The sequence below is a fragment of the Schistocerca americana genome, chromosome 5, assembly GCF_021461395.2.
Source record: "Schistocerca americana isolate TAMUIC-IGC-003095 chromosome 5, iqSchAmer2.1, whole genome shotgun sequence".
NCBI classification, from domain to species: domain Eukaryota; kingdom Metazoa; phylum Arthropoda; class Insecta; order Orthoptera; family Acrididae; genus Schistocerca; species Schistocerca americana.
In genome coordinates, this window is record NC_060123.1 from 465802082 (window position 1) to 465825825 (window position 23744).

General features: G+C 41.4%; 1 protein-coding gene across 1 annotated transcript in view; it reads right to left on the reverse strand.

Annotated features, from left to right (window-relative positions):
- Window positions 1-277: 277 nt before the first annotated feature.
- Window positions 278-23744, reverse strand: part of LOC124616439 — a 59727-nt gene continuing 36260 nt past the window's right edge. Inside the window, exons 4-7 of the mRNA XM_047144747.1 lie at window positions 20102-20321; window positions 15225-15360; window positions 10034-10188; window positions 278-472 (exon numbers count right to left, since the gene is read on the reverse strand). Coding sequence (XP_047000703.1) covers window positions 278-472; window positions 10034-10188; window positions 15225-15360; window positions 20102-20321 — 706 coding nt within the window. The remainder of the gene's footprint in view (window positions 473-10033; window positions 10189-15224; window positions 15361-20101; window positions 20322-23744) is intronic.

Genomic DNA, 23744 nt, shown 5'->3' on the forward strand with positions numbered 1-23744 from the left:
TCTAAAACGTATTTTACGATTGGCTTGAACTTTTTCCATAGACATTCTACATTGTCGGTTTTGATACTTGAGACCCATAAGTGCAAATGACGCTGATTTTAAAATGAAATGTTGCTTCATCACTGAGGTGAAAGCAGATCGTTTCTGAGTTCACAGAACAAACGAGTTTAGCAGCTGCATGTATTTCCGTGTTTGTGGGTAGATCGAAATGATTTTTTTACATTATAGGGTAAATCATAGATTTATTGAATATAAGAGTTACAAGGGATGATGGTGATTAGAGGCGGATGCCGTGCTCGGCCCAGGACTTGGCGTACTTCTTCCTGTATTCTCCTGATGGGTCGTACTTTTCCAGCAGCTTCTTCATGAGGTCTGGGTGGCGGCGCGAAATCTCTCCGAAGAAACCTCCGATCTTCTTGTGCTGTGTCTCAGTGCACTTGGCGCAGTCTGTACGCACTATTTTGGGCAGCACCTCTGCAAAAGAAAATACTGTTAAAATCATTGAATTTTGTTCTGCTTCGGGATGTAGGCCGGTTTTGAATGTGTAGATTGGGGTGAGCAGTGCGTAAATTGTTGACATAGTCGCTAGGGTCCTCAGGCGTCAAACACAGCTACTCCTTAATTTTTCTGGAAATACTACTACGTCATCTCAACAGTTCTGCCACATCATCACATTCCCAGATTCAAAACTTGTCGTTTGACATCAGGTCTGAAGTATCAAGGCTGTAGCCAACGACAAAAGATGAATGACAGATCCCAGGCGTTTTAAAAAATAGCCATTTGGCTAATTGAGTATACTGCAGAAGAAACTACGCCATTAAACAAAAACTTAGGTACCAATCAAGCTGCTACGTCTTCTTATGGGAAAACATCAAGTCAAGAACTTAATGGAACATTGGTGAAGTAAATAGTGGGCCATGTTTTACAGGTTAATTTTGTTACGAGGACGTTTAAATGTCTGACAACAACAGGATTACGGAGAGAATTATAAGATGTACTACATTAAGAATTAAGTGAAGAATTTAGGTTGTTTTAATTACACATATATTTAGTAGTTCCGTATGTACTAGGAGAATTAAAGGTTTTAATTTCTATCTTTTATTTCCTTTCAAAACGCGTAAAGTACGTATCGCACATACACGATCTTAGGCCTAATTTTTCGGGTATACAAGTTTTGATTTTTAACGTTAGTTTAACTGTATTACTTTACTATATTAATATTATACATGTATATTAGTGTTCCACATAACTTTAGTGGCTTTTGTGATCTGTAGTTAATAGAATATTATTGTTATTGCCTAAATAAATTTTGCTAAAAATATTTAAACAACCATGAGCAAGAAGTGTTTGAGCTGCCGTACGAAAGTCAGTTCTGGGGTTCTGTGCAGCTGTTGTGGCAGATGTTTACATTGGGGTGACGATAGTGCCATTGGAATCAGAGAAGTGAATGGGTCTCTTTCATGGTATTGCAGATTATCTTCAAGGCATAGGAAAATAGCGGAACGGGAAGGGAACATAAGAGCCCATCAGGCTGAACTGGACAGTGCTAGGGAGGAACTGATGAGGTTAAGGGCGGAGGAGGGTGAAGACAGGTGGGAAGTGGTAGCAAGGAACAGGGGCCACTGAAAGAGAACAGTATCAGACAGTTTTATCATTGGCACAAACAACAGATTTGCCTTGTTGCCTCAGTCAGCTAAGGAAGAGTCTGAACTAGATGAAAGTGTATTCAGCACTCAACAGACTTTCACTAGGAAACCAACTGTGGCAAAAAACCTAGAAAGTAGGTGGAAAGTTCTGTTGTCAGGTAGTAGCCATGAAAGAGGTGTAGGCCAGAATTTGCAGAAAAAATTAGGTGACAGGTACAAAGTCACAAGTATTTTCAAGCCCAGTGCATGTCTTAGCCAAGTGATAGAGGATGTAGGATGATTGTGCAAAGGTTTTACAAAGCAGGATCATGTTGTGGTAGTGGGTGGAGCGGGAAACAGTATTGATGGGGACCAGGGCTACAATATTAAGTGTGACCTAGTGAAAATAGCATCTGCAACGAACCATACAAATGTTGGCTTGGTTCCTGCTCTCATGCGGTATGACTGGCCCCAATGGATCAGCTCTGTCAGGAAGGTCAATATGAAGCTAGATCAGTTGCTTTGGTCTGCTACTTTTTCAAGCATAGGTTTGGTTCCTACTGATGGTATTGGTAGGTGGGACTTCACGAGACATGGCCTGCATCTCAGTAGGAAAGGGAAGGGTAAACTGGCTGGGATGATAGCAAAATCTTTAAGTGGGGGCACTGGAACTCATGGGATTACTTTTTTAGGCTAAGATCAGTATCCAATCATCCTACATTGGTTGGAATCAAACTTCATGAAAAGTTCAGACAGGCAGGTACTAGGGATGTGAAAATATCACAAGATTCTCATGACGGTACAGTGAAAATAATGTTAGTATGTCACAAGATTCACATAAAAGTACAGTAAAAATAATGTTAATATATTGCATCAGAATATCAGGGGATTAAAAAACAAAGTAGATAAGCTTCTTGTTTGTACAGAAGATTTAGAAACTGAGGATGGAATAGATTTACTATGCCCGTGTGAACATCGTGTAGTCACAGGTATGGAAATGGTAAATGTAGGTGGATACAAGCTTTCAGCACATGTAAGTAGAGTCACTATGGAAAGAGGATGTATGTTAAAATCATTCATAGTGGGAAAAATTTGGAAACAAAAAAATTTTGCGCAGACCAACGCATAGAATAATGTGCATATGAGCTGAAACTAAATAAAGGCACTTTTATAATTGTAGCTGTTTCCCCATTGGGAAATTTTCAACTATTGTAGAAAAACGTGGATTATTTGTTGTGAATCCTGTCAGAAAGAGGAAACAAATTATTGTTTGTGGGGATTTCAACGTAGATTTTCTGAAAGAGTCCGATAGAAAGCTTGACCTAGAAGTATTACTTGGTTCTTTCAATTTGACATCAGTTATTGATTTTCCTACTCGGGTGGTACAGGAAATCAGCACACTGATAGATAACGTTTTCATAGACGAAAATAAGTTTAATTATATAAAAAATTTTCCAGTTAAACGTGGTCTGTCTGATCATGATGCAAAGCTAGTTACAGTATATGATATAGCTCTGTACAGGAATGCAAAACAGCCCTCCACAATAGTGTGTCCCATTAACGATTTAACACTTCAAAATTTTAGGGGAACCTTGCCACAGACTGGGTTGCGCTGTACAGGGAACATGATGCTAATTTAAAAGTTGACCTATTTCATGATACCTTTGAGAGTATATTTGAAAACAGTTTCCTAAGAAAACAGTGAAATATAATTTGTAAAAGCCATGGCTTACTAAAGGGATAAAATTATCTTACAAACAGAAAAGGGAAATGTATCATATAGCTAGGAGGAGTCATGACCTCAAAACAATGAAACATTATAAAAACTACTGCACTGTATTAAGAAAAGTTTTTAAAAAGTTCAGAAGTATGTCCTTATGTCTGAGAATAGCAATTTGGAATACTGTGTAAAGGGAAACAGGGCAACTGAAAGCATAGGAAGACACGTTCCACATCATTACGAAATGTGGTATTTATGATCTATGAAAAAAGGATTAATTTATGTATGTACAGAAAATTTATCATAAACTATATCACGCCAAATATGCGCACTTCCGCAGCATATGTAACTCCTAAAAAGGCTGTACGCAGGGATGTCTAAATATATAGCAATTGCTTTTCCAGTTTAGGCCTACAGATAACGAGGGGGGAATGGGGGGGAGGGGGGGGGGGCATGTGTTTGCACCAGCGCCCACAAGCCCAGCCGCACTGGCCAGAGATCTCAATCGATTTCCATACCGTCCGGCGAACCTTGAAGCACGTCAAGCTGGGATACCAGGCATGAGAGAAGCAGTACATGGAGACTAAAACTCAGGGTGAAAGTATACCATTGTTTACATTGCTATCATTAGTGGAAGTAAAGAAAAATTACAAGCCGCGCGGGATTAGCCGAGCGCTCTGAGGCGCTTCAGTCATGGATTGTGCGGCTGGTCCCGGCGGAGGTTCGAGTCAACCCTCGGCCATGGGTGTGTGTGTTTGTCCTTAGGATAATTTAGGTTCAGTATTGTGTAAGCTTAGGGACTGATGACCTTAGCAGTTAAGTCCCGTAAGATTTCACACACACTTGAACACACTTGAAAATTACAAGATCAGCTTTGAGTCGTGGCGGCTCTCTTGGTACCGACTCCTTCCCTCGTTTTGGTCTTCGGTCAGTGGTTAAACTCGAGCACGATGTGGCGCACTGTACGAGAGAGGAAATGGGTCTCTGGAAAGAGATCAGAGCACTACGAGCCAGCAAGTGCCTTGCGAAGTGGTCGCCGATTTGGCCGGCGTCGGCTGTACTTGCGGAGTGTGGGGTACGTGCTGGACTAGGCGGGGAGCCTAGGCCCTAGAATTGACGGGGGAGGGGGGGGCTCAACGGTTGTTGCTACGTGTACCTGGTATCTGCGAAATGGAGAATTCATGCTGTCAAAAGTGGGCTCTTCAAAATGTTTTAAACTGAGTTTCCTGCGCCTACGTCGTTTTATTTTAACGTGTTTTCTGGCCCCTATATCGGCAGGTGTGTTTAGCCTAAAGTTGTTTATAAGTGCAGTTTCCTGTCTGCTCCTGCAACTCTGAACTCATATTCATGATTTATTGCGCTTGTCGATGTTACGATCCATTAAGTTCAGAGTGGTGCAGAACAGTAATTCAAGTTATCCGCCCCAGTGTTCGAGTTGTTTCACTGACATTGTTACCTTGAAAATCAGTGATCAATGTGGGTGTTTGTTATTTTACCCTCTCTCAGTACTGACATATAGTCTGTGCACTGCCGACCTGGATACTGTCTTTGCACCGGATAACCAATGACTATATGGCAGATTTATAGTTGGATATTTATTGAACTAGTTTCATGGCATTTTTGATGTAGTTTTGACCCGAGCGTTTCAATAATTAAATTTTTTATTCACTTGATTTCGCTGTAGCCTCCTATGTGTTTGTAATTTATATTTTGTACACTCAGATGAAATTGTGTCAGTGCGTAGGGGTTCCATGGGATATTATGGGCTTAGCTGTGTTAATTTGGTTTGGTACAAAATGGTTCAAATGCCTCTAATCACTATGGGACTTAATATTTGAGGTCATCAGTCCTCTAGACTTAGAACTACTCCAACCTAACTAATCTAAGGACATCACACACATCCATGCCCAAGGCAGGATTCGAACCTCCGACCGTAGCGCCTAGAACCGCTCGGCCACACCGGCCGGCTTTGGTTTGGTGTGCGCGCAGTTGGGGTGTCCGTAATTTAATGTTTATTAGTGCCTGGTTTGTACTGTATATATCTAGGCTAAACTTGAGTTTTTGAGGGCTTTGTAACGTGTGAGTTTTCGAGCCTGGTTGGGGCTTGTGATCCTTGCTTCCCACCTTCGCAGTCTACCGGTACACTGTTTGTCCCTCCGGCGTCTGGCGAGCGGGCGCGCTAGCGAGGCTTTAACTGTGGCAACCGTTGTCTGCGAATGCGTCGTCGGAAACCACTCCGTGAACGGAACTTACACAAAAGATAAGTTGAACTCTTTTTGTACTACCTGGAAAAGTCTTTGACACAATTTTGGAGTGTTTGCTTTAATAGCTTGTGCTCTCCAAGCAGACACTAAATTCTATTTTAAGGAAAAAGAGTTCTAATTTTTTATGTTATCATAACTTGGGGTTCTGTAGTGAAATTGGCATGTTTCTTACTATCGTATTTTTATACTTCTAAAAGAAAAATATTCACATGTTAATGCTTTCCTAAAAATGTTGGTGGACGCGAATTGCGCCCGCCCATTGCATTCATTAAGACTATGGGGATGTCTTGTCCCCAGTAACAGCGATTACTGCGTATTGTTGAAATTTATTTTAATGAGCGGGGTTTGATCACCTCATATCCCTGTATCGAGTTCTTGCCGTTTGTTTTTAGGGGCAAGGCATTATTAGAATGGTTGCCAGCCCTTGGGGTTTCTTATCTGTTGTAAACAAATTCTGGGAATTGTCATTGTTCTTTCGGAACTTTGTTATTAATTGGTTCATCTGAAATGAAGTATTACATGTTGACCCGTTGCCCAATGAGAGGTTGTTATTACAGTCATTCAAACAAGTTTTGAAGTTCCTTTAAATTAAATCATTCTTTTTATGTCAAAAAGCATTATATTATCGAATTGTTTCTTTAAAATTGTGAACTTCATCTGAGTTTCAAGAACCTTTATATTTACACGAAAAATACGTTGTTTTAATTCTAAAACGTTTTATGAATAAATTGTTTTGTATGCAATAAATGATGAATGACGGTTCAGAACTGTCCCGAAACACATGTGCTACAAAACGCCACTGTTTCCCGCGCATGTACCCCGTCATCAATATGGGATATTATCACCATGCACACGTACACAGGCCGCACAACGGGTTGGCGCACTCTGGATCAGGTTGTCAAGAAGCTGCTGGGGTTTAGCCTCCCATTCTTGCACTAGAGCCTGTCGGAGCTCCTGAAGTGTCGTACGGGTTTGAAGACTTGCAGCGATATGTCGACGGAGAGCATCCAAGACGTGGTCGATGGGGTTTAGGTCTGGAGAACAGGCAGGACACTCCATTCACCTGATATCTTCTGTTTAAAGGTACTCTTCCACGATGGCAGCTCTGTGGGGGCGTACGTTATCATCCATCAGCAGGAATGTGGGACCCACTGCACCCCTGAAAATGCAGACCTACTGGTGCAAAATGACGTCCAGATACATCCGACAGTTCCTCTGTCAAAGACATGCAGTGATGTACGTGCAAAAATCATAAACCCACCCCACACCATCAAACCACGACCTCCACACAGGTCCCTTTCAAGGACATTAAGGGGTTGATATCTGGTTCCTGGTTCACGCCAGATGGAAACTCGGCGAGAATCACTGTTCAGACTATACCTGGACTCATCCGTGAACATAACCTGGGACCACTATTCCAATGACCATGTACTGTGTTCTTGACACCTGGCTTTACGGGCTCTCCTGTGACCAGGGGTCAGTGGAACGCACCTTGCAGGTCTCAGGGCGAATAAACCATGTCTGTTCAGTCGTCTGTAGACTGTATGTCTGGAGACAACTGTTCCAGTGGCTGCGTTAAGATCCTGAGCAAAGCTACCTGAAGCACTTCGTAGGCGTCTGCGGGCACTGATGATGAGATATCGGTCTTCTTGTGGTATTGTACACTATGGACGTCCCCTACAGTAGCGCCTGGATACGTTTCCTGTCTGCTGGAATCGTTGCCATAATCCTGAGATCACACATTGTGGCACACGGAGGGCCCATGCTACGACCTGCTGTGTTTGAACTGTCTCCATTCAGCATAGTATTTTACCCTTCATAAAGTCATCAATATGTGTTCTTTGATCCATTTGCAACAGACAGTAACCATTAGCACATCTGAAAACGTTTGCACACTTACTCACTGCACCGTACTCTGACATGTACCAACACACGTCTGCGTATGTGGACTGCTACCAGCGCCACCGTGCGACGACCGCAGGTCAAATACATCACATCGTCATAACCCGAGGTGATTTAAACCCACAAACCGCCAACCAGAGCTTTGTTTCACAATGTATCAGCATTATCCTTAGTTTATGAGCGTGAGTGAAGCACTCGAAGTGAAGAAATTCTGCTGCCGTAGCGGCATATTAGCTCTCGATGGACCAAGTAAGGAGGATTTAAGGAGAACACTACCACAGGCAAAGTATGTCTACTAGTATCAACCGTAGGTCTTAAATTGAGGACGAAATTCTTGAGAAAGCACGTCTGAATCACGGCACTGAATGAAATGATCGTACGGAATTTATTGGTCGGGATATCCACTTTGGGGTTCGGCCGCCGTATTGCATGTCTTTTTAGTTGACGCCACTTCGGCGACTTGTGTGTCAATGATGATGAAAATGGTGATGAAGTATACTCAACACCCAGTCCCTTGCCGGGAATCGAACCCGGGTAGCGCTACCACTGCGCTACGGAGGCGAAAACAGCACTGCATGAAAGTGAGCCATGGACTCTGGGAAAACCGGAAAAGAAGAAATTCGAAACGGTTTGCATGTAACATTGCAGAAGGATGGTGAAAGTTAAGTGGACACTTAATAAAAGAATTACTGGGTTGTCTCTCTGTTAACCACATTAAGAATAAATTAGTAGCACATGAACTATGCGCAGAAAGAAGACAAATAGAAAACTGCTACTGAAATCACCGGATGAGCCAGTTTTGTGTTACATAAGGTACTGGCCCACCATTCTCCATTTTGACAGCTTCAGCAACTATCAACAAAGTAGCTTTTAACTGCTGCAAAATTTGCGTAGTACACTGAGAGTGGAAAATTATGAGGACGGCTCCCACCTATGCAACTATTTCTCTCCACGTGCATTGATGATATTACAACACATAATTAGTCTTCGATGTTAACGTATCCGTGTATATGCCTCGTCGTCTACTTGCCTACTGTCCGAACATCGCGTCACTCGCGGCCACACACTACTGCCAGCTAGTAATAACTTGATTTTAATTGTCGTCTCTACACCTGTGGGCAGGAGAAATGTCAATACATAAGATCTGGACGTGGTACTGGCGGAGTAGTAGTGCACCAGTCAGCTGAAGATCCCATACACAGCGGCAAAAATTTCTATATAACAACGTGGTGAGTGGATCAAATACTAGCTAAATACTGACTGGAAATGGCAACACTGCAGAATACAACACTCGCATATATAATTAAATGCAAAATAATGCTAGCTTCGAAACATTCCAAAGCGACACGTTTCTCTTGTTGTGATCTACTTCTTCTTCTGTGAATCCCTTCATGCTTCATAGACAGTTGGCTTGTGCTTGTAAGACGTTGCCAAAGTTTCACGTATTAAGGCTAAAAAAACCACAAGCCATTTCTACGAGCGGTAATACCGTACTGCTGGCACTACTGCAATCTACTGCGTGGAACTACCACATGTATTTACTTCAGAATACCCATACAATATTTACCACCGTGACAAATAAATTGCGATAATCCGCATTCTGTCTCCCTAAGCTATATGAGGCAGTAGTTACAAGTAGCTAAGCTGTTTCTCTGCTGCTAATACCTTGGAAATCTACGTTGGACACTGATGGTGCTAGGATGTTGGGTTTCAAAGAGAACGATATGAATATAAGAATTTATATTTACTGTTGGCAAATCACTATAAAAAAGGAAAAAAACTGCAAAATTTTTACAAAACCAAAGTTTTTCGCTATATTATTGTCATTAATTATGCAGATAACGTCTACAAAAAACTTCACTTACGCTAAGCAAGATTCCTTTGAAGACAAAAGTCACTGTTCTTGTTGTTCTGCCGAAGGCCTGATTCATGTCATGAGATAAAGTTGTAACGAATCCTTTAGGTACACATGAACTGTAGGATGATATCATGTCTGGAGACATGGACATCAAGAAACTGGGGCAGTGTGTCAATGAGAAATTGCCGCTCGTTGTTGTGCCAGTGAAGTGAGACTCCCTGTTGTTTGCTTAGGAAATCACTAGTGTCTTCTTCAATTTGATGAAAAATCTACGGCTGTGGCACTCCATGACCATCTTTCCAGTTTCTGTGTATGTCCTCAAAAAGAATGTATGGTACACCTTGTCATAAAAAATTAAACAAAACACTTTCACTTATGGCTAGTCTCTTTCATGCTGAAAGATTGACTTCTGGTTCTTGAGACACAAAAGTGCAACTGGCGCTGATATTAAAATGAAATGTTGCTTCATCACTGAGTGAAAGCAGATCGTTTCTGTGTTCACAGAACAAACGAGTTTAGCAGCTGCATGTATTTCCGTGTTTGTGGGTAGATCGAAATGATTTTTTACATTATAAGGTAAATCATAGATTTATTGAATATAAGAGTTGCAAGGGATGATGGTGATTAGAGGTGGATGCCGTGCTCAGCCCAGGACTTGGCGTACTTCTTCCTGTATTCTCCTGATGGGTCGTACTTGTCCAGCAACTTCTTCATGAGGTCTGGGTGGCGGTGCGAAATCTCTCCGAAGACTTCCGATCTTCTTTTGCTCTGTCTCAGTGCACTTGGCGCAGTCTGTACGCACTATTTCGGGCAGCACCTCTGCAAAAGAAAATACTGTTAAAATCATCGAATGTGTAGATTGGGGTGAGCAGTGCGTAATTGTTGACATAGTCGTTAGTGTCCTCAGGCGTCAAACACAACTAAAATGGTTTGTTCTAATAACTCTGAGCACTATGGGACTTAACTTCTGAGGTCATCTGTCCCCAAGAACTCAGAACTACTTAAACCTAAATAACCTAAGGACATCACACACATCCATGCCCGAGGCAGGATTCGAACCTGCGACCGTAGCGGTGGCGCGGTTCCAGACTGTAGCGCCTACAAACGCTCGGCCAAAACACAACTACTCCTTGATTTTTCTGGAAATACTATCGCGACATCTCAACAGTTCTGCCACAATCACATTCCCAGATTCAAAACTTGTCGTTTGACATCAGGTCTGCAGTATCAAGGCTGTAGCCAACGACAAAAGATGAATGACGGGTCTCAGGCGTTTCAAAACATAGCCATTTGGCTAATTGACTATACTGCAGAAGAAACTACGCCATTAAAGAAAAACTTAGGTACCAACCACGCTACTACGACTTCAAATGGGGAAACATTAAGTCACGAACGTAATGGAACATTGGTTTACATGTTAACTTTGTTACGAGGACGTATAAATATTTGACAACAACAGGATTACATACAGAATAATAAGATGTACTAGGTAATAACATATACAGAAAATTTATCATAAACTATATCACGGCAAATATGTGCAGTTCTGCAGCATATGTAACTCCTACAAATTCTGTACGTAGGGATATCGACGACAGTAATAGCTTTTCCAGTTTAGGCTTACAGATAACTACCTCACAATCATACAGCTTGTGGATAAAGATAAAAGAACACTTGTTGTAAAGACATGCAGAGAAGACGATTTTTCACCAGAAATCATCCTTTTTCCAAAAAAGTATTGATACAAGTTCACAAGCGTTAACATTTCGAAGCTGTTTACATTTTTTGGTGTACAGAGACGTTTACGAATAGACTCGAAAGAAAGGAATCTTATAATTATTGACCAAATAAGACACTCTACAGAGAAAACTATCACTAAAATTTAGGTTCGAGATTTAGCATGTTTTCATTCGATTTGAAATTTTCATAGCTTTTTCCTCTCCCTCACTTCTCAAAGTCGTCAGAAACTCAAGAAGTCCCGTCAACTGTTTACACACGTATCAGTCAGCAACCTTCAGTAGATACGCTTAGGACATGACACTTACTCTTCACGACGGAATGCTAGTTACGAAAACCTTTCCAAACAGGTGGCTGAATAACCTTATACCTTAGTGGCAAAAGGAGGGGTCCTTCTTCGACAATTCTCAACGTCCTGGGAGATTAAAAATGTGTATAGGGACAGGAGATGAGAGGCAGTGGGATTTGGTACTAATCTTTTCGTTCGTGTACTGCTGAGGTTTTTAATGAAATATGGGAAGACATTACATCTGTCTCATCCTGAAACTCTTGCACCATAAACATATAAACACCAAGAATAATAAGCCGCCGCTTACGAATGCCAAATTCTATGGTGAGTGTGGCAGTAGATTATTAGATATAGAAGCCTATTGGATGGGAACTAGTGCATCAATTTTATGTTGAAAAGTAATAACAAGATTTCCAATAAAATGATTTTAGTAAAATAGTTCTAAACATTGAATACATGTGTAAAATCGGATAATTCACGCACATAGACAATGTAATTCAATACGAAACAAGGTATTACGCTAATAGATTTGAGGAAATATTAGGGCTTCAAGTGCCTTTAGAATAAGTTGACTAAAGTCAAAACACAACCATCGATTGGCTGAAGAAGGGCCAGGAAATGTGGGTCTGACGTTAACCAGGCAGTCATCCCACCCTCGTACATCTGTCCTTAGCGAACTGGCATAAGGCGAGTCGTACAGGGTAGACGGAATGCCATTTTCCACTGTTGACCTTACAGGACTTGAGGCTAGGAAAGGAACAGATCAATTAGCGGAGAATGATAGTGGTAATTAGGCATTTGCTTGTGATTAACTGAGTACGAAAAGTTAGGGCGACGTAATATCTCTTGCTGGAAGCACTGCGAGAGTAAGTTCGCGGCGTAGCCTACGCCATGGAGAAGTCCACTGATATAAGCCACTCTAACGAAGGGCAGATTGTTATGGTTCAACGCCGCGGAAAGAGCATCTGTCAAACGGCGAATGTGGTCGGCTTTTCACGTAATTATGCCGTGAACCGGTACGGAAACTGTTTGAAGGTTGTGAAACTACGGGTACACCACAAGCTGATGGACGTCCACGTTTCATCGCATAACGTGGAGCTCGGAGATTTCCCGTTCTCCGGGCACAGGTGTTTCGGAGCACACCAGTGAGCGTCCACCTCCGCAGGACAATGTAATTCAATACGAAACAAGTTATTACGCTAATAGAAATGTGTTTTCACTGTGAAACAGCGACTTCGCCAACTGTGACTGCAATTGACACGCCGTTATCGGTATTGGGCCGTGGATCAAGTGGAAGCGTTTTGCCTGGTATGCTGAGTCACATTTCTTGTTACTCCAGGTCGGTGGTCATGCCCGGATATAGCGTCCTGAAACCGAACGTGCATCTCACCGAGGTTACCGCCTATCGCGCTATGGATGACTTTTACTTGGGCTTCCATAGGATCTGTGGTAACAATCGAAGGCACCATCACAGCTGTGGACCACAATAACATTATTGCAGACCGCCTGTAGCCTATTACGTTTGATGTCTTTCCCGATGGTGAAGGCATCTTCCAGCAGTATAACTGCCCGCGTCACAAGACCAGAATCATCCTACAGCAGTTTTAGGAGCACGACATTGGTATTTTCGTCACCAAATATATATGAAAAGACACAAATGGAACGCATCTGTGACGCTTCAGGGCGCCAACTTCACCCCTACATATCTCCGGCCCGTAATTTACAGAAAACTCGTGGCCAGTGCGTAGATATTTGGTGTCATAAACCTTCACAGACCCAACAAGGACTTTTAAAATTCTTGCCGCGCACACTTACTTATTACGTACTATAAGTGCACCAAAAGGCTACTAATCAGCTGGTCACAAAATTTTGGCTCAGTAGGGTGTGGAATTAAACGCAATTTTGAACGGTAATAACAATGAACAACTGGACGATACCTAGGCCTCTCACTATCTGAATGGATTGCTACATCACTACAGTCATTAGACGAGCTTGAGGATGTAATAGGATGGAAGGTGAGTTAACACCATGAGTAGTGTTTTAGTGACATGTGTTATGCTTTGGTGAACCAATTAATATTTTTTCTTTCATTTAGAGACGGTGTGTGTAGTATTTTGAACTGATTTTTGTTCCCAGACAGCTTTGTTGATGGTACACAGGGTGGTGAGGAATAAACTGAAAAGCTTGTAAGGGTGTTGCAGATTAGGTTATGCTAATAAATAATTGTTCAGCTGATAACACGATAAGTTGCGCTGTTCCGGAGTTAATTACCATTGTAGTTAGCTAATCAGGCGTAGATGATAGGGCAGGCTTTGCCTCGAGTTAGATCCTTGCTACCGTCCCATGTTCAACTTTTGTTCGGTTTTAGGAAACCAAACGAGGAACACGTTTGGCGATGCCTTCTCTGGCTCGCGCAACGCCCTGATTGACTAATTTAAATGCTAACTCTGTCAGGAACGGCGCAATGTTTGGAATTTCATTCTTAAAAGTTGTTTCTCAGCACAAGCTACCCTGGAACACTTTTACTAGCTTTTCAGACTGTTTCTGACCGCCCACTATAATTGAGGACTACAGAGCAATTCAACACATGTCGTAGGGAAGAATTAACGCTTGTGATTGATAAACAATGTACCATTTTAATCGACCAAATTGTTATGTTTTTACTAGTCCACTGGTGATAAAGGGGTATAGTGTGACCACAGTGATTTCTGCAGTGGGTATATCTGTGTGCATCCTGTGGAGTGCAATAGAACATTATTATATGAAAGAGAATCCACAGTCACCTATGTCAACTTTTCGTTGTGCTTTTGTTTGAAAGCATTTCTTGCAACTAGTTCAGTTTCTTGTACAAGTTATTTCTTGGCCTCTCTCCTGTCTGTACAGAAAGCAGAAGGTGATATTGATAATCCTTGTACAACTTAGGTTAATATGCTCCAAAGCTGTATTACTTTTGTTCCGTATTAATAATATTCTCTGTCCTAACATTGTTTTAAATGATTTTCCTGGAATTTAACGAGTAACACCAAATGAATTTGGATGTTGCTAATACGGCGTTGCTATTGATAGGCATAATGGAACCAGTGTTTACGGAATATTCGTTTTAAGGAGTTCGATCTTTTTAAAAGAAGCATTCTTAACCAACGCAAATACTGGTGTTAATATACGTTTATTTCTTTCCATGGCCACAAATCACTCTGTTAGTGACGGACCAACAGTCATTGATTGTGCCGGTTTTTATCGCCACTCCCGCTAACAAGATAATTCCGCTTTCTCTTCTTGCTAACCACGTAACACAAATAATATTAGATTATTCACTAAGGAAGAAGATATATAGGTGGCCTGGCGTTGCGTTACAGGGTAAGGAGATAAGCTGCACAGCTAATCAAATGTGCGTGCCTTGGAAAAGTTGACTCGTACCGCAGTAAACCAGGATTTTACTAATTTTACACTGGGGACCAATAAGTACTATGTATTCTGGGAGAAGAATTAATTTCCTGTATGGAATTGGAGTATGGTCTCGGAGGTTGTTCACTGTGCACAACATAGTTCTTGCAGTATCAACCACAGTAGACAGGAATTTCAGACTGACTTATACCTTTATCCCAACCCATATATTTCTTTCTAAGCAAACTTATTTAAATTCAGGGAACAATCATGTTCCAATAGTCATTGTTCCATTGGGGTCCCGTTACTGCAATCTGCAGCTACGTGATTACTGAATACAGACTCACTGCATCCACGGCATGGGCCTCATTCTAAGTGTGTGAGCCTGTGGTGTGGGCTATACCATACTACTGGGTAGCAGACTGTAGACTACGATTGGTCTCACTCTTGAGCGCCTTCGCGGCGGGTCTGCACGCTGCATCTCCTTCTTCCAGCAGGCAGCGCATCGCATCCTGGACTCGAGTTTCATCCGACAGTACCTCCTTCAGGTCTAGGCTGTCAAACGTGGCCGCGTACTTCTCCTGCAACACAGCACACCACTCGCTGTAACCAGAGGACTCATTGCAGGCACAGTAATTCGTATTTCCGAAAGAAACTGTCGATATTGCCCGTACCCTTCAAATTACCATCCTGGCAATCGCTTTAAACTGCAACTCGGGAGCCTGTCGGGGAACTGAAGCCACCTTCTTCCCGAAAATGTCTCTAGCACCTTGCCAATGATCCACCTCACGTAGTACATTTCTGAAGTCTTCCTTAGTGAGTTGTTGAAGGCATATAAACTAAAATTAGCGTTGGTATGTGTGTACGCAATAAATGTTTGTTAAGTGTGTACATAAATCACACGATTAATTTTATATGCACAAAAGGTGAAAATGTCGTTAACGACCACATCCCAAAACTTTGTCACCTAACTCGGGTACAGCACCAGAAGATGAAGAAGTAGAGGAAACTTAAAAAACGACAGCGGAAATTGATCGTTGATACTGTCACTTATATTTCAAACTAGAACTCCGTTACTTTACATATACACATGCTGTGCAGGCACTTACTGTGACTCTGTTTGAAATAGAAATATAGACCCATCGCAAACAGTTACTAAATTTTAAGTTCCTCTTATATTATTATTTACGACGTAATTTGGAGGCTTTGCTCCTTCAACAGCTGCTGGTTCGCAGGTTTAGTTCTAGTTACATTGTTCTTGGAAAATCATTGATGTAGAAGTGCGTAGGTTTTAAATTTATCGCTTTTTGTTCAGAATTCTTTTGGTGGATTCATAAGACGAAATATTCCCTCAATATTTTTTGCTTACCTTTCTCGAGGGCGCTGCATTCGGACTTAACACATTCAGAGTTTACAGACATCACTACAAATGTTACACGCACCTAGCGTTTCCTCGTTAAGACAGGTATTACATAGTTTTTCTATTTATGAAGATATTAATTTTTTACAGTTTTTTACGTTAAAGTGTAATAAGTATAGTCTGTTTCTCAAATATGTCATCCATTTAATTAAAAACTCTAAAGCGTATCACAGAATTTGAATTCTGAATGATATTGGATAAACTTCCTCGGTTTGTAATTTGATATGTTTGCAAAAATAACATTTTCTACAAAAAGAGGATGTACAGTAAATAAAAATAAGTGGAATCTGTTGCATATGATGTGGTTCGAGAGAAGAGGCCAGTTTCGCTAGGGTCCTTATTACTTTTGTGTGTTCGTTGTCAATCGTTTCGTTCAGAATGACAGCTGACTGTCGTTTTTTGTTTCTGTGTACGTCTGAGCTATCCGTAATCCTTTACTTTATGCCTTTTGATTGTGCATTCGAAATGGTCAGTCAGGTATTCATGTTTGTCGTTTTGTGTTCTCCCTGGTGCAGAAGGATTCCAACAGTTCACTTACTGTAATTATTTCGTGGAAGGCCTCCATACGTTCTAATACGCTTCCCTGTGTCTAATATACAAGTTGTGACAACTATGCTGAAATTTATACACTGAAGCCTTAATTGGGTTTACGTTATTTGCTAATTGGGCATGATGGATTAATGAGCTACTTTTGAACGACAAACTGATGTTGACCTCACATTTGTTCAGGATCCTAGTTATTCAGTAGCGGATGGGACCAATAAATGTAATACTATCGCGCGGTATGGGCCTAATAAATGGTTTACTATCGCGTGGTATGCTGCTATTCAGTTGCAGATGCAGCTATTCTGGCGTGTCGGTGAAACCGCGACCTGCGGTAATGGTGAGCAACAGCCGACTGGACCGCTCTCACTCCCGACCCACATCGCATGTACGCCTGTGTGTGTGTGTGTGTGTGTGTGTGTGTGTGTGTATGGGTACCGCTGACCCACACTGACTTATTGTTTTCCAAAGCCAAGTACGGTTACCCGGTTTGCATACAGCGTATCTTTGCAGCCAGTCTACTTCTGCTAGCCGGTAATCACTTCTTCGCGTAGAGATATAATTAATCTTCCCTGTAGCGCTATTTGTTTCTCCCGTTTCTCTCCCAAGCAACCATATTTTACTTACTTTTGTGATCGTATACATTATTTTTTAAGGCAACATCCCTTTTCCTCAACACACTCTGATCGGCAGAAACGAATGCGATGTGGTCAGAAAGTTTTTTTAACCAGTTTCTGACATTGTGCAACAATATTGCGCTAAAGTTCACTGTTTGTGGAAAATTTTAACATAAAAGAGATTTTCAACTACCATAGGCAAAAAGGCATCATGGATGCGCAGCTGCAGACCTCTATTTCAAAATGTAACATATTAATAACGAATTAGAGACTCCCTTTTCATTTTGTCTTATCACAAATACATTTTATTTGTTTGAAAGTATTTGTTAACTCTATAATATGTATACAGCATAGCCATAAATAATAACCGTGGCCAGTGCGGTAGTCCATTATCTGTCGTACAAGCCGATTTTTCTAAATGAATTTATTTTCCTGGACGACAAACATATTTGTCATTGTCGCCTTGAGTTGTGATTTGCCTATGGGATGTATGGATAAAATCGAAGTTACCTATTGCTACTACGACCTAACGTGCTTACTGTAATTGAAAATGTTAGTCGAGTTGCAATTACAGGTTATGTGGCCCTACTGACACTCGCTGATCTCTGCACGTTGTACAAGCCAGAAGAAAAATTCTGAATCCAAAACATAGTTTTAGACACATAGTCATGTGTATACAAGGACGTATCATAAATTCATGATTACTATTTCACGTCGTACGATACGTTTTTAAAGAGTTTTCTCTCATTTCCACAACCACCCTCATCCCAACGAATGCATTCATTTCACATACTGCCATTGTTGAAGACTATAAAAGTAAGAAGGTTATGCACAGGTCCCTTGGTTGACGTTTATAGTGAATATTTAGCTGTCAGTAGTGCGACGGGATCATTTCAATACATTTCATAAGTGTTTGGTAGTATCCATAAATTAGACATTCGCTGCCATTCTTAAGGTAAAAGTGAGCTTCATGATAACAATGCCACCCCTTACGTACCACGCACCTAACCATTAAAGGGGGCGGGAGGCGGGGGAGTGGAGTGGACAGTCGTGTTTGTGCTCCTCTACGATTCAGCCACCGGACGGTTCGTGCAACCACAACACATACATATCCGTAGAGAGGCCAGACTAGCATAGGGTTCCGGAAGTAGTACAGCAACGTTTCCATGTAGTTGCAGGAGCAACAGTCTAAATGACTTATGCTGCAATCTTACATAAGCCAACAAGGAGTTGGTGTGTTGGTACTGTGATTGGCTGAAAAGGACGGGAGTTTACAGCTATTATATTTTCCGAGTACATGCCGTTTTAATCCTACGTTTATTGATGATGGTAGCCCCTTTGATAAAATATTGTGGAGGTAAAATAGTTCCCCACCAGGAATTCCGGATGAGGACTACTGAACTGGTCGTTGTCATTAAGAGAAACAAATCCCTTGATCTGTAGGTCGAAACATGGAGTAGCACATATTTTAAACGTAGAGGCGTCTGCAGGAGAGAAGACGAGAACAGCTACATCAGTCTTCGCACTGAATACCATAACAACAAATTATGTCTTAGCTTACGTCACTATTGTCGGTAACTACTCCTTACGGCGGAAGGGCAAGTATGCATAATAGAACAGCAAAACAAGTGCGTTCACAGGAATCTCACAAACTACGTGCTACTGCGCGTTCTCAAATCAGAATGCCTATCAGTGAATGTGACAGAACCACAGTTGGAAACATGGAAGCAAAAATCGAAGAAAAATCAAAGGACAAGTCTTTAATGAAGGTGTAAAATTCAGGTCAACATAGAAATCTACCTGAATATGGAAGCAATTTTGGGTACCATGATGGAAACGATGCTCCCAGTTTCGCTGACTGAATAAAAATAAGTTGTCGTACGACATATTCAACTGCTGTGTGGTTATGATTAAAGTGAAACTACTCACCGTTCTGTGTGAGCTGTAATTATTGTATGTCAACGAGATGTGGTAATTATGCTAGTGCATTAATGTGGAACCTATTTATGCTGAAAAAAAATAGTTTCGAATTTGCCCACAAGGTGCAACTCTAGCCCTGTAAAATATCTCGCCGACGTTTCCGGCGCACACACTGAACAATTTGTGTAAATCAATATTATTCCTTTCTCATTGGTTTAACATTTTCTGCCCACGTCCTGTTCCTAATCCATTACATATGGTAACATTTATATACTTCTTGCATTCACAGCGCCAAATTTGCACCTGGTGGCCAAAATTGGAACTAATTCTTTTTCCAGTGTAAATGGGTTCCACTTTAAAGCAATAGGATATGTACAAGTGTCGGTGCCGTATGATTATCACAGCCGACACTGGGCCTCTGTGAGTAGCTGAACTTTAATAATAACAATCTGGTAGGTTATTAAGAAGACAGCTGAAGTTAGGAATGCTTACAAACTTGAAGTCATATATTCCCTATTGAAACTACAGCAGTCTAAGAAGTGTAAAATGAGATATCTCAAATATTTGGGGACCCACGAACAGAACATCATTGTAGGAGAATGTCAGCATGGGGCCATAGCCACCAGGCTACTTATAAACTTACTAGAATACAAAGGTCCTACAGCAGTTCCTTAGTGGTGCGCCTGAAGTAGGTTTGCTACCTGAAAGCATTGTGGGCAACTGTGTATCAAGAATTGTGGGTGCTTATGGAAGATTGTGTCTAATTGACGACTATGCCCTAGAAACGCGGAGTGGCCCTTGGCGACGAGAGGTGATGCTTACCTCGGTGGCCGCGACGAACGCCAATGAGGCGCAGAGGAGCAGAGCTACGTGACGGTTCATGCTGGTGGTGTCGGCGCTGTGAGCTACCTGTTGTCGACTGTGCCGCAGTGACGGCTGGCGCGGCTTATATGCCGGCCTGGCGTGGCCTGGAGTGGCGGCGTATCGCTCTGTGGTTGCCGGAGGCGGGAGCGGGGGTCGATCACCCGACACCTCAGCCCCACTGGTTCACAGCGGGCCACGGCCGGTTACTACCTCCACCACCACGGCCGGTGTTCCACATTGATTACAAGCCACGACCTAGTCTCCTCAAACACTCTCCACCGCCTCACACAAATGCCGAAGACACATCAAGGTTCAGGTATCATCGTTGACCAAAGCTTTCTTATTAAATTTTGTGAGTTACAAAGTAACTTTCGTTTTTTCTAGGCGAATTCTCAGTCTGTATTGTTCCAGTTATTAGTGTTCCACACCTCAGTCGGTAGAAGAGAAATCCTTATAGCATCACTTTGTTGCATCTGCCCCTCTGGGTGCCTGTCTGTCACACTTTTCTCAAGGAAAGAATGGTTAAAAATATCAAGGTTAAATTTATATCATATTTTAATCTGTAAGGTCTCTGACGGTGAATGAGTTTAAGCTATTGGGTTAACAAGGTCAAAAAGATAAGGCCACTTATGTCACATATTTCGATACTCGCTAACTAACTCATCAAAACCTATACGGTATTTCATGTGACCTAGAAATATGAAATTTGACAAGAATCAAAATTTCACATTACAACTAAAGAAAAAAATCCGAAAATTTTTAAAACGGAATTATAACACACGAAAAAAATTCTTTTGGGTTGTTTATTAAATAACTGTCTGTCTATTCATCCATCTTTTAAGACCTCTTTTTATTAGCAACAGGTAGACGTATAAATTTGAAATTTGTGACGTATTCTAAGGTCTGCAGTCCTTGGCGGTGTAATTAACGTAAGCTTCAAACTCAATTGAATCAAAAGGTATTGCTATTTATGTCACAAATTTTCGTGCTCACAAACTAGCTCATCCAAACTATAGAGTATCTGCAAGGAAGCAAGGTCTCACTCTACATGCAAAGGAAAAAAGTCCATAATTGGTCATTTCTAATTAAATCGTATCACTTCTTTCTCATTTGTTATCCGAATGCCTGCCTATCCTGTTAAGATCCCCTTTTCTCAGGAATGTGTAGGTGTATATCTTCCCTGCATCGATATCGATAAAAAGCCAGAAATGTCTAGATTCTCAATTCCTGGTATCAATGAAATGTGTGTATAAATAATAAAGTTTGTACCAAACCCTCGGTACGTGAGTCCTACTCGCACTTCTCCGGATGTTTATTTGTTTATTTTTCTTTCGCAATGCACGAAATGACTCTGTTGAATCATAACCAGCACCGATTCAGAAAATGTCGCTCTTGTGAAAGACAATTGGCTGTTTATTCTCAACAAATAATGAGTGCTAACGACAAGTGATCTCAAGAAGATTATTTCCAGATTTCCAAAGGGCGACTGACAATTTTCATCACAGTGTGACATCCTCATAGTTGTCCGACTGTATTCGTGACATCCTGTTAAAACTATCAGAGTGAGTAGTATCATGGGACGTCATCTACTCAAACAGAAATGGTATCTGAGGTTCTCAAATGTAACGTTATAGGCCTTCTGCTGTTCGTAATTATTTAAAGAATTTAACAGACAATCTCAGTCGCCCTATCAGTTTGTCTGGTCTATGTGAACGAATTGCAGAATAATTTCGACAAGATATCTGCACGGTTGGCCCCAAAGAAGAAATAGTGTGAAGGCCTTCTCACGAATACTAATAAATTTCATAAAATTTCGGTTATATGTTAAATAACACAGATTTAATGGTTGTAGATTTAAGAATGGGAAAAGAAATATCGGAATTACTAGATGACGATAAGTTCAGCTTTAATAAAGGTGAAAGCACTAGGGAGGCAGTTCTGACGTTGCAATTGATAGTGGAAGCAAGACTTAAAAAACATCATCCACGTTCATAGAATTTGTCGACCGGGAATAAGCGTTCCTGAATGTCGAAATGTGCAAAATGTTCGAAATTCTGAGGCGAATAGGGGTAAGATGTAGGGCAAAACGAGTAATATACAATATGTACAAGCGCCGACAGGGAATAATGAGAGTGGAAGACCATGAGCGAAGTGCTCGGAGTAAAAAGGGTGTAAGAGAGGGAGGTAGTCTTTCGTCCCTACTATTCAATCTAAACATTGAAGGAACCATGACGGAAATAAAAGAAAGGTTCAAGAGTGAGACTGAAATCCAGGTTGAAAGGATATCAATGATGAGATTCGCTGATGATTTGCTGCTCTCAGTGAAAGTGAAAGAGAATTACAGGATCTGTTGAGTGGAATGAACAGTCCAATGAGTACAAAGTATGGACTGAGATTACATCGAAGAAAGACAAAAAGAATGAGCGGTAGGAAAAATGACAAACTTGATATCGAAATCAGGAATCTCGAAATAGCCGAAATTAAGGAATTTTGCCACCTAGGAAGTAAAATAACCGAGGACGGACGGAGCAAGGAGCACACAAAAAGCAAACTAGCACTGGAGAAAAGGGCATTCCTAGCCAAGAGAAGTCTGCTTCATTTTAAGGAAGAAATTTTTGAGAATGTACATTTGGAGAACAGCATTGTATGGTAGTGAAACATGAATTGAGGGAAAATCGGAACGGAAGTGAACCGAAGTATCTGACATATAGTGCAACAGAAGAATTAGGCGGAGTGAAAAGGTAAGGAGTGGGGAGGTTATCCGCAGAATCGGCGATCATAGGAGTGTATGGACAAAACCGGTAAGAAGAAGGGCCAGCATGATAGGACATCTGTTGAGACATGAGGGAACTGTTTCCACGATGGAAGAGAGAACTATAGAGGATAAAAACTGTTTATGAAGAATAAGATTGGAACACATCCAGCAAATAACTGAGACGTACGGTGCTACTCTGAGACGAAAAGACTGATACAGGAGAGGAATTCGTGGTGTCGCATGAAACATCATACCAATCTGAAAAAAATAAAAAGAGAGAGATTGAACTAAATACATTGATTTTACCACTACGCACGAACTGAAATCACTTAGGAAATGTCATAGGAGAGATGAACCAAAGACTAAAGTATTAGAATATGCAACAGAATTACTAAGAAGACTGCACATACTACGCTTTTTCGTCCTTTTTTGTAGTATCGCAGCACATATAGGATCCTTAGCGGCTATGAACGGATAACGTGAGAAAAGTTCAAAGAAGGGCAGCTCGTTTTGTATTATCACGAAATAGGGGAGAGTTGTCACGGATATGAAACGCGAGTTGTCTCAATCATTTAAAGCAGGCCAGGGTGGCCGAGCGGTTCTAGGCGCTACAGTCTGGAACCGTGCGACCGTTACGGTCGCAGGTTCGAATCCTGCCTCGGGCATGGATGTGTGTGATGTCCTTAGGTTAGTTAGGTTTAAGTAGTTCTAAGTTCTAGCGGACTAATGACCTCAGAAGTTAAGTCCCATAGTGCTCAGAACCATTTGAACCATTTGAGCCAATCATTAAAAGATAGGCGTTCTTCGAAGTGGATACCGCTTAGAAGGATATCTGCGCTCCCTTAA